The following is a 12,501-nucleotide window of genomic DNA, read 5'->3' as shown; positions in this document are numbered from 1 at the left end:
CAAAATGCTTCAAAAGCCATAAATTTGCTATACAAACATGAGCCACTATGATTCCCTTCCCCACCCTGCCCCACAATATTATATCACTTCATAGCCTTACCTATCTCTGGAAGCTACTTTGGAACCAAGAAGAAGAAAGGGGCCTCAGAGAAACCAACATCAAATAAAGAAGACGAAGTCCCTGCATGCCAACATACGTGATTTTCTCATAATAAAGTCCCTAGGCCTCCTCTCACAACCTCCTTCCTTTCTCTCCAGCTTTACATCCAGATCTGACAAGTTTGTTCTCCCTCTTTTGGTAGACCAGGAAGAGGGAAGAGGGTAATTGTTTGAAACACATGAGTGAGTTGGTAACAGTGCTATCACTTTTCCTGATGCCCTGAGCAAACAACAGCCCCAGCCCCTAGATTCCTCAACCACTGGGATCTGGGACTCTCAAGGGCAGAGGCAAGCTGTCCCGATTCCTCTGTGGGTACAGGGTCACTAGGTGACTATTGGAGAAAGCCAGAGTCACCGTGGTGATCCTCTGTCATTGAGGAAAAGTCCAAACAAAATGGTGAAAATACAAACTGTTCCCAGACAAACAAGCTAACATGCATTTATAGATGGAAAATATTCTCGGCAAACAGCTGATGTTATTAGCTACATTAGCTTTATACCATATTGCTCTCTGAACACGGTGGGGGGAAAAACTCCAGGTGATGACGTTTAGTACCTCACACCGTTTATTTTAAATGTGGCTTCGGCAGACTGAAAGGATAGGATGTGGATTTTAGTAAATACAGGACACAAAGCAAGGAGTCTCTGTATAGTTAACTCCATCCACGTGTGGCGGATGAGAAGCCACTCTGTGGCTTAGGACAAATAGGATATTTTAATCCTAGCTTGCCCCTACCAGGTACTTCTGAGCTTGAAAACAAATTTACATTTTCAGTCACCTAAGCAAGCCCTAATTAGAAATACAAATCTGCTATGTATACCAAAGGGTCAAATATTACCTCTAAGACAAAGAGAGAGGCTTTGGGGATTATGCAATGTTTTGAATGACTGGTAACAGCACTTCTTTCCAGTAGTGTGGATAATTAAGAGACAAATCTCCAATGTAACTAACTACTAGTCCCCACAAGGAACTGAGCTAATAAGCCGTGTGCCAAAAACCTCACAGGGCAACACAGATGAACTTATAGACTTCAGAGCCAGAAACAACTCAGGAGATGATTTTATCCATGGTTGTTAAACATGGCTGCCAATGAGAAGGACCTGGGGAGTTTTAAACAATACTAACGCCCAGACCCCACACCCCAGAGATTGTTTTAATTTGGCAGACAACCTAGCACTAATACTTGTCAAAGCTCCCCAGGTGTTTCCAAGATGTAGCCAAGGTCCAGAGTCACTGAAATTAGTCCCTTGGTTCCCAAACTTGCGCTACAGATCAGCTCTTTAGAAAAAGATTTCCAAGCTACCACCGCCCTCCTTCCCAACCCGCCCCCTCCCCCCTCAACTACTGCAGTAGAATCTCTGGACACTAGGGGCTGGAAATCTCTATTCAAAAAGGACAAAAACAAACACAAATTAAACAAACAAACAAGTACTAATGCTCCCCATTCTGGTGTGAGGACCACTGATTTAAGAGGTGATAGGGGAAAAAAAAATAAAAAAAGAAAGAGGTGATAGGAGCTGGTGTGCTGGGACGCTGGCTCTTCAAAACAGAGAACAGAAACAATGAAACAGAACAAAAAACAAACCTTGATGTGTAGTACCTGCCAATTTCCAGGTGTAAATATTCCCTCCAAGGTGGAGTGTGAGCTAATGATATGCTAGAGAGTTTCCATAGTCAAACTGCTGGCACTTAAATCCTCACTCTCTGACTTACTAGCCAGGTGATCTTGAGCATGCTATTAACCTTCCTATGCTTCAATTTCTTCACCTGTGAAGCTGGTACTACCCGCCCCCCCACATAGTTGTTTTGAGAAGTCAATGATTACTATTATTTACGATAAGTAAACAATATACATACAATGTATTACATACTATTATTTTCTATAAAATTGCTTATTTATTAAAACACCATATTCTCACTATAATACTACTGGTATAAAAATACATGTTAACTTAATTTTAAAGTTAACCTTTGTCCTTAGCCATAATGATTGGTGAAATCATGGGTTTGATGTACTAACCACATTTTTTCTAATACTCACTAGATAACTACTCAATTATCCTAAGAAAGATGTTTGTCTGTGTACTAAAATCATCTTGCAGATGGCATCGTGTTTAAGGGGAATTGTTTAACTCTCAGCTCTGCCACTTACCAACCGTGGGACCCTGAGCAAGTTAACAACGCTGTGCCTCCATTTTCTCATCCTTAAAGTGAGGCTGTTGTAGAAATTAAATGTAACATGCTTAGAATAGCACTTAGCATGCAGTGAATGCTTTATGGGGTTTGGTTGCAATTGCGATTATGATTATTGTATCATATATCAGACTGGTAAATATACCACGTATTGGAACATGCTTCATCATTTTTTTCTGTCTCCCTAGAGGGTGTAAACTCTGCTAATGCATTTTTGTTCCCTTTCCTGTAGAGGTAGAGTCCATTTTTTTTCTTTACAATAAATCTAAAACTGGTTTGTAGGAATGAGGTCGTACCACACAAAATTGCTGATATTTGACTTTTTTTGACGTCCTCCAAATAATTGGACCTCCCCAATAATTTCACTTGATAGTAATGATTGCCAGATCAAGTTTCTCCATCTATTTGGGTCTTGCCTACTGGGCATCTGTTCAAACCTCGTTGGTGAGCTCTCCCCTCCACTTGGAGGTCTACAGAAAATGACTTCAGCCACCAGACCCTTGGGTTGGGAGCCTGGAATTTCAATTTCTGTTACTGCTGAAGACTAGTACAGGACAGGGCTACCATCAGCAAAGTCATCCTCCCTCCCTACTCCCAGCTGTGCAATACAGTGTGGGCACCCCCTTCCCCCGCCCACGGGCCCCCTATTGCTAAAATGTCTAGTGAGGGTCAGGTATGGTGCTGAGAGTCCCATATACACATGTCATTTCATCTGTATAGCAAACCCGTAGCTTGGGTATTATTACCTCTATTTTAAGGATGGAGAAACAGGCCCAGAGAATTTGAGTAGTTTGCTCCCTGTGAACTGAAAGTCCATACTTTGGGGCTTGGGAAAAGAAATTACTTAATGCCTCTCCTTGCTGTAGTTATATGAGAGTTTTTTCTCTTCTCCATTATAAAGACTATCTACGTGAAGGAGTCTGAGGTCCCTCGATGAGAAGTATTATATAAATTCAAAGCATAATTATTGATTGTACATTCTTTCATTAAACAAACAAAATATATGCTAATGCTAAATTCACTCCAATTTTCCATTTTGCCATCCTTTGAGAAATAAGCCAATAAACCATTACACACTTAGCTTCCTGGGGAAATGAATTTAAATGTTAATATAAATCCTTTTAGAAAAAAACAAATTTTAACAAATAAGTATTTGAACAAGGAGGGTACTTAACCACGTTCAGAATGAGAAACGTTCAGTTCAAGACCCTTGGTGGCTGTTGAGATAAGCTCTCTAAATTTAATATTTTATAACAGACTCACACCTCTTTTGTTAGAAATGGAGAAACAGAATCATTTTCTTTTCCCCTTTATTGGAATATATTTAAATCTCTCCAATTTTATTTTGCTAATAGGCAGGGCAAAATCTGTCTATAAATGTATCCTGACTTATCACAGGTAATCCCACACTCCAGCATTCATGTGTAGTACTTAACCTCAATTTAAATGTAAATTTTGGGCAACCACAAGTGCTTTATCTGTGAACTTTGAGAGCTCTCTTCATTAATGAGGTCTGCACTAATTATAAGCAGTTTTGTAAGGTTTCCTTAAAACAATTGCAGAATTGACCCCAAAATGAACAAATTCAGAATTTATTTGTTTTAAAAAAAATACTGTCAACCTTGTGCAAATTTCTAGCTCCCAGCTACTCCCAAGGTGTGCATGCAGAGGGGAGGTGGGCAGGATGATAACAGAATGAACTGTATCAGAAAAACCAAGGAAAATGAAATTAAAGGCAACAGGGTTTACCCTCAAATAGGATCTTTCTTCTTGATGAAAGAAACCATACCCTCTCCTCATCTGAAAAAATTTTTACCATGAAATATTCTTGGCTTCTCTCTTTCTGATGATTCAAGTCAGCAACTAATGAAAACAGTGCCATTAAATTTCTCATGAAAGCAAAAAACCCCCACAAAAACAATTTTTGAATACTCACAGGTACATCCACATATTTGGAAGCGGCCTTCACCTACAGAGGAAAGAAGAGGGCAGGAGTGAGGCTGGTGTGCATGCTTCATGGTCCACAGCTCTGGGCTGTGTGTCATCATCAGTTAACACAGTAGGCTGGCCACCCGGAGCTGGCCAAGAAACATAGAAAGATACTAAAAATAAAATATGATGGTTATTTTCCTCTCCAAGCCATAGCCACTGCTTTGGAGAGAAAGGGAGAGAGAAAGGGAAGAAAGGAAGGAAGGAAAAGAAAAGAAAGAAAAGAAGAGAGAGAAAGAAGAGAAGGAAAGAAAGAAAATGAGCAAATATTTACTGATCGGGATCCCGTGGCTAGTGTGGGAGTTTCGTATTTTTTTCTGTCCCTTTAAAAAGGAGAAAAGTGACTCTAGCTAAACCCAAACTGATTAGTAGAGGGCTTGCTAGTATGGAAAAGCAACTAAGGCTGCTGTGGCTTCTGGTACCTAGTGTCTTTTTGTCATTTGGCCACAAGTTTGTCCTAATGGAATCCTTGAGTTTCAACAAAGCATCTGTAAGGGGAGAGGATGTGGTGGGTGGGTGTCCTTCACCCAGAGGGTGATAGGTATCTGTGGAGGGGTTGGGAGGGTGCTAGAGCCTTTTAAAGCCCAGCCCCTGTTATTGTGCCTTCTGGTTTGCTTTTTTTTTTTTTTTTAAAGGTTTTATTTATTTATTTGACAGACAGAGATCACAAGTAGGCAGAGAAGCAGGCAGAGAGAGTGGAAGGGAAGTAGGCTCCCTGCCGAGCAGAGAGCCCGATGTGGGGCTTGATCCCAGGACCCTGGGATCATGACCTGAGCCGAAGGCAGAGGCTTTAACCCACTGAGCCACCCAGGCGCCCCTCTGGTTTGCTTTTTAAAAAGATTTTATTTATTTATTTGAAAGAGAGAGAGAGAGAGCATGTCTGAGCAGGTGGAAGGGTGAGGGAGAAGTGGACTCCCCGCTGAGCAGGGAGCCTGACATGGGGCTTGGTCCCAGGACCCCCGAGACCATGACCTGAGTTGAAGTCAGATGCTTAAGTGACTGAGCCACCCAGGTGCCCCTGTCTCCTGGTTTTAAATACTAAAAACCTCAGATGGAAAGTGCAGGAAGTAGTTATGAAATTTATTTTCAGGTTTTGGGGAGAGAGTGTCGTGTTTGAGAGCATGGGGTTCGATGTCAGATCCGGGTTCCAATTCAAGCTCTATGACTTATAGGCTGTGTGACTTGGGCAAGCTACTTCAGCTCTCTGAGTCTCAGTTACCTCATCAGCAAAATGCAGCCACTAGTAGATACCTATTTTAGCTGGGTCATCTGAAGGTGAGTGCACGTAAAGTTCTGGGACAGAGTAGGCACCGACCAAATGGCCGCTAAGACCATCAATTCATAAGCAAATGTGGGTGGGCTCTGTGTGCTGGGCTACATCGATGAACAGCTGGCTTTGAGGAATAAAACCTATGGGAGTATGTCTGCTCTTCTGTGTGTTTCATTTGAACCCAGGTCATGTTACTCTAGGCACAGGTGAGACCAATGAGCTATATTTGGGGTCAGAGAGGGTTTTTAGTCTTACTGGAAACTGCAAAGACTGCAAGGCACAGGTCACATTTCACATCACAGGTAGGCTTCTTCTTGCCCTTTGGCTGAGACCAATATCAGGAATCACAGCTTCTACCCACATGTCTCCTAAAAAAGGATCCACGGGAGCATTTCCCCTTATTGCTCTTTTTTCCAAAGCTACTTTTCACAATACCAACTCCCAAGTAAGAGAAACCAGTGAACCAATGGTGGGGATGGGGGCGGGGAGCGCAAGAGCCTGGGATTAAGCATCCAAAATTCTGTTAAGTGGCAGAACTAGTTGACCCTCAAGTCCATCAAGTCCCATAGTCTTGGTTTCTAGAATAGGGTGTAATTTTGGGTACTTCACAGGGCTGAGAGCCTGACCGAGTGAAAAAAGCATATGAGAAAGTGCTTCATAAACTTTAAAAGGCTGACCACACATATCACATAGTTAATTATTGAGAGGTCAATGCATCCAAACATCTGGAATCATCACCAGCACCCAAGATAATTCCTAGATTCTCCTGTTATAGATTCTCTTAGACCCCTCCACTTTTTCTTTGCAACACTGATTGTAACTGTAATTCAGTAATTTTGTACAATGTCTGTGTCCCATAGAATGTCATGTCTTGCTCACAGCTGTCTCCCCAGCTGTGTACAAATATCACATTTGGTACCTGGTTTAAAAAGGGCACCCAGGAAAAATGGGCAGAAGGAAGGCAGTAGAGAAAGAAAGTGACCAATGATGGCTTCAGGGTGGTTGAAAATTAAGCAAGGGAATGGCCAGATTGAGAAGCCATTCATGAGTCAGTGGGAAAGCCGACATTCTGAAAGCTGACCTCTTGCAAATGCTGGTGGGCGAAAAGAGAAGGCCCACATTGGGCCATTAAAGGGATATCAGGAAAGCTTTCCAGATTTCACACAATTAACATTTCTACTAAATGAGTCCCAACACCAAATCTTTCCTGTCCATTCCAGATGCAGAATTTAGTTTGGGCAAGAAGGTGGCTTTCTGTTCTTTCAAGTCTCCCTCACTTACAATATCTAACATTTATATGATGTTTTTTTGCTTTGCAAAGCACATTCATTACAGTTTCTTCTTTAAGCCACCCAGCAAAATGGGGGCTATGAAGCATTATCTATTTACAAATGAGAACACTAAAACCCACAGCACTTAAGAATTCATTTGCTCATGAGCTAGGCCAGAAGGCAGAGAAGGCAGGACTCAACTGTGGTCTCCTGAGCTCCTATTTTTCCTTTTGGACTCCTGACCTCCTCCCTCATGGCAGAAATGTATAAGAGGAATTCAAACATCAGTGGTTGTTGGGGCAGGTGCTGGTAAAATAACTCTTCTCGACTAGAAACTGCCTCCTTGCTCTGTGGAGTCAGTGCTTGGCAGTTGGTAAGAGTTTTGCTACAGCTGAAATGATCAACCTTTAAACACGCCTACTCTCCATTTACCACTAACATGCAGTTTCAATTCAGAGAATGACACCAGTCAAGTTCTATTCCTTTCAAGGCAGTTTGGGAAGATCAGGCAAGCTCTATGTCATGAATGAATACCATACACCCGACTACATCCAGCAGCCTTCTGTTTCTCACCGGATAACTGCTGACTTATATTCTCTCTTAGTGATTTTCCTCCCATCCCATAGTAACAGGGAAAAATAGCTCAGAATGAATTGTGGTCCCACTTTTGTTTAGAAAAATGTGGCGTATCACTTTTGGTTCTGGCCACTGAACTTTAAGGAGACTGATGATGAGGTTATAGGAGTGTCTTCTTATAAGGAAAATGAGAACAGAGAGATCTTGCCTAGAAAATGAAATGTTCATTTGGTATTAATTAAGGAGATTCCATGTGGAAAGACTGAACTTTTTCATGGTGGTTCTAGAGCATGGAGTCAGGATGGACGAGTAGAATGAAGGGCCCCAGAAGGTTCAAACAACTCTCTCGGTCCATCCAGGTACTGGTCATCTCTGACGGTTGAGGAGCTCAAGCAGGAGCTCTGTGGAGAGCTCTGGATGTGAGCCTTTCCTGGGTGACAATGTTACCTCCAAGGCTGCTTCATCTTCTGACTCTAGTCTCTTTAAGAGGTGAGAAGCTTCCATCAGTTCTGTCTTTTAGATAGATGTTGAGATATAGCAGAGTGAATAAATTTGCAAAGCCAGCATCAGAACTCTGGTTCCTGAACCCATTCCTGCCTACCGTCAACAGTGCTGCCTTTAAATATCACATTTATTTTCAGTATCCATAGGATATGTTTTTGCCAGCTATATTCTCAGAGGAAGGACCAGATCCTCCCAACCCATGAGGGCTTCAGAATTATTGCCAAGGGTCAGAAAAATTCAAGTGCACGACAGACACTGTCTTTAGATCAAATAAATAACAGGCCCTATGGTCTACACTGGATGCTTTTCCATTGTATGTAGATGTTATTTTAATGAATAAAACACCCATTTCTTTAAAGGTACTACCTATATTACAGAATTTTGTCATTACGTATGTTTTCCCATCAGTGCTTCTCAGAAGTGTGTGTGCATGCACGTGTGTTCTAGTTTCTTTTCTTTTTTTAACTTTAAATGAAATCCTTCTAGTGAAGTGGCTAAGATGAGCTCCACATTGGTGGGATTAGAAGTCTGGCTTTGCCATTTTCTAGCTTGGTGACTTTGAACAGGTTACTGAACCTCTCTGAGCCTCCTCTGCAGATGGGATGACCATAATGTTACTCAAAGGGATACTGCAAGGACTGAATGAGATAATCCATCTAAGTGTGTAGGACAGTGCTGGCACAGGGTAAGAGCTGATTAAGGTAACTTCATGGTTACTGGAAATATTGCCTTATTGGTGTAAATGAAGTACGTGCTCCTCATCTTGGTGATTGTGGTGACAGTTTCACTCTTCATCTCTAGTGCATGCGCAATTTCTTGCCATAAAAAGGATGCTAGAGGGGCGCCTGGGTGGCTCAGTGGGTTGAAGCCTCTGCCTTCGGCTCGGGTCATGATCTCAGGGTCCTGGGATCGGGCCCCGCATCGGGCTCTCTGCTCAGCGGGGAGCCTGCTTCCTCCTCTCTCTCTCTCTGCCTGCCTCTCTGCCTACTTGTGATCTGTGCCTGTCAAATAAATAAATAAAATCTTTAAAAAAAAAAAAAAGGATGCTAGAATCTCCCCAGGTTACTAGCAGGTATCTGAGCTGATTCTCAGTCTGGTATACTTTCTGCCAATTCACCGAACATCTTGTAGACTAGAGACTCACCCTCAAAACCTTGAGGCAGATGGCAAAGGTCTGCTCACTAACTCAGGATGGCTGAGTTTAGGCCTGAGCAAGCGGGCATTTCCCCAAGCCAGGGCGCTTAGTTATAGTCAACAATCACATACCTCCTGCTCTCTGGGACCAAGCCATGTGCTCTGGGGTGCAGGAGATAAGGGGGAGAGGGAGGGGTTTGCCTCAGATACCTGGTCTGGCACCTTTTCTAAGTAGGCACTCAGCTACCCTAAGGAAAAGGCAAGAACCGTGACTTCATCCATATGTCATTTCTTGAAATCCTTGCATTCTGACCATCCCGCTGATGGGGCAAAGAATACCCTTTCTCTAGCAGCACCCATGGGCACCGGCCCCCCTGCCCCTGACCTCCCAGAAAGACTTTCCCAGTTCTGGGAAAGGGGGTCAGAAAAGGAGACAGAAGGTAGGAAAGCCTGAGGGAAACCAAAGATGATGGGAGGGAGACAAAGGGTCAGCGAACAACTTGTTCATGTTCTCACATGCCTGAAGCAAAGAACACTTATTATGTACGAGGCACCACATCGGGGGCTGTAGAGGAAGGCATTTGCTCCACGATTCCTGGCCCCTTTCTTCGATTATGTCTAAGTGTACAATCTCTCCAAACACAGAATGAGTCATGTCCATCCACAACTAGTAACTATAAGTAACATTTCTGAGTGTTTATGTCTTGCCAGGCAATGAGTCAGGAATACTGCATTTGTTATATTTAATCCTCATAACCACCTATTAATTATTCCATTTTACAGTTGAAGAAATAGAGGCTCACAGAGATGAAGAGACTTGGCTTAAAGTTATACAGCTAAGAAGTCAAAGCTTTGGACCTCCCATCCCCTAAGCTGCTTATTATTCAGTTAAAAACAAACAAGTAAATAGAAACCACTTTTACTGACCATTCATATGTAACTCTTGCTTTGCATGCGTGCGTGCATGCGTGCGTGCGTGTGTGTGTATGTGTGTGTGTGTGTGTGTATAGACACAACCTCAAATGGCTCCTCCGGGAAAAATGTATGAGGGATTTGAATAATTGTCTGCAATGACTCAGTCGGGGCAGAACGTCCAAAACGGTTTCTCTGGCCTGAATGTCCCAGCTAATTACCTCGACCCTCCACCTGACTTAGTGTATGTAGACAGGCTTAATGGTTTCTCTATTGAGCTCTTCCATTATTTTTCAGGTGCCCAAGGTAATCTTTTCATTGAACACTCACCATCCTGGGATTTTCACAATGCTGATGACTAAGGGATTTTCTTCTGCCTGGTCCTAATAAGGGGACCTGAGTTAATCATTGTGTAGCTTTGATAGGGAGCACGGTGGGGGCTTAAACCACTTCTCTTGCTTCATTAGGGGAAAAAGCAACCCAGGTGCAGACCACGAGGACCTCAGGGTTTGATACTATTAAATCAATGCACAGACAAAAAAAAAAAAAAAAAGAAAGAAAGAAAGAAAGAAAAAGTGGATTAGGCCCTTTTTGCAAACAGAAATCTAGTGGGTAAGACTCAAAGATGGAAGAAAAAAGAAGTCTGAACAGATACCACTGCCTTAGTGACTGTCTGAGCTTGCCTTTCTCACCACGGTCGCTTAAGAAAACATCAACCAAGGAAGTGTTTTATTCTCCACACAAGCTAAAGCCACCCCAGTTTGTTTGACTTCATCAGAGCTTGGAGCTGATTTCTCTGCTACTGCCTAGAAACGACCAGCCATGACGCTACTTCACGGGGCTAGCAACATTTACTTCAGCGTTTGGCTTTTGAGATTTCAGTTGCAAGGATCATTTTGCTATTTTGTGCCTTTCTCCATTTTTCTAACCCAGGCAATCACAGAGATCTGGATTACTACTACTGTTTTGCAAGTTGAGGCAGTTCAGCATGGAAAAATGTTATGTAGGACCACCACCAGGCACAAGATAATTATTTCTCAGGGCACCTGGGTGGCTCAGTCGGTTGAGGGTTGGACTCCTGGTTTTGGCTCAGGTCATTATCTCGTGGCTCTGGGATGAGCCCCACTATGGGCTCCACACTCAGTGGGGGAGTCCGCTTGAGACTCCCTCTGCCCCTCTCGCCAACGCTCAAATAAATAATCATCTCTCTTTAAAAATAATCATCTCTCGGGCGCCTGGGTGGCTCAGTGGGTTAAGCCGCTGCCTTCGGCTCAGGTCGTGATCTCAGGGTCCTGGGATCGAGTCCCACATCGGGCTCTCTGCTTGGTGGGGAGTCTGCTTCCCTCTCTCTCTCTGTCTGCCTCTCTGCCTACTTGTGATCTCTGTCTGTAAAATAAATAAATAAAAATCTTAAAAAAAAATAATCATCTCTCTTATGTTGAATTTTATCATCTATTACCATCCTTGTGTCTATGAAAAGTAAGAACTGGGACACCTGGGTGGCGTCTGCCTTCGGCTCAGATCATGACCCCAGAGTCCTGGGATCGAGTGCCACACTGGGGTCCTTGCTCAGCAGAGAGCTTGCTTCTCCCTCTGCCTGCTGCTCCCCCTGCTCGTGCTCATTCTCTTAATCTCTCTGACAAATAAATAAATAAAATCTCTAAAAAAGGAAAACAAAACAGAAAAATAAGAACTCTCTCTCTCCTCAGTGCCTACACTTCCTGATACATAGCAGGGGCTCAGTACAAATCTGTTGACAGAATGAACTTCTGGTCATGGCACCCAGGATGGAGGTTTCTAGCATTTTCTTATAGTTGGTTTTTAAGTTACAGCAGCCTTAAAAGGACATTGAAAAAAAGTGTGGGCAAAAGGAACTGGTATTTGTTGCCTCTGTGGGGCTGAAAGTGTCTCTTGATCTCAGGCAGCATGGGCAATACAGTGCAGGGGTAAGAGTGAGGGGAGGTGGAGGGACGAGTTCGACACTGAGGCTGGCATATAGTTCTATCACCTTCCAGTTGTGGGCCAGGGAATTAACTTCTCTAAACATTAGCTTCCCCATTTGAAAATAGATAGTGACAATAGTAACTCCTCACAAGGCGGTTGTATGAATTATTAATTTAAAAAAGGATAGTTTTCCAAAGTGTTTAATATGTGCAGGGCACTGTTCTAAGCATTTGATTTCTATTGATTCCTTTGGTGCAGGTTAAGGGTTAAACGAGTTAATGTATATTAAAAATCTTTGCACAGGGCCTGGGACGTAGTACATGTTCAATAAATGTTGGCTATTAATTTTACATTCTCTTTTCCTGTCATCTGCAAAGGGGCTGATTTGATCGGTTGGGTTCCAGGGCACCGGGTGGGCTGTCTCCTGGCTAGCTGGGTATCTGTACACCAAAGTGCTTCAGGTGACAGGGTGTGACCGACCCTGCTGTAAGAGGCCAGGCTGTCTTCTTTTCTTTGCTGGCTCTGAGCCTGGACTCTCTTTTATTCTA

General features: G+C 43.0%; 1 protein-coding gene across 1 annotated transcript in view; it reads right to left on the bottom strand.

Annotated features, from left to right (window-relative positions):
- CADPS (calcium dependent secretion activator) overlaps positions 1 to 12,501 on the bottom strand; it is a gene marked incomplete at its 5' end in the record, with an annotated part of 471,496 nt that overhangs the window by 41,703 nt on the left and 417,292 nt on the right. The window contains one exon of the mRNA XM_080812815.1: positions 4,290 to 4,322. Within this exon, the coding sequence (XP_080668941.1) occupies positions 4,290 to 4,322 (33 nt within the window). The remainder of the gene's footprint in view (positions 1 to 4,289; positions 4,323 to 12,501) is intronic.

The sequence above is a fragment of the Martes martes genome (genome assembly GCF_963455335.1).
Source record: "Martes martes genome assembly, chromosome: 1".
Lineage (NCBI taxonomy): Eukaryota > Metazoa > Chordata > Mammalia > Carnivora > Mustelidae > Martes > Martes martes.
The sequence above is the reverse complement of the archived record's forward strand: the minus strand, read 5'-3'. Positions and strand labels throughout refer to the sequence as shown.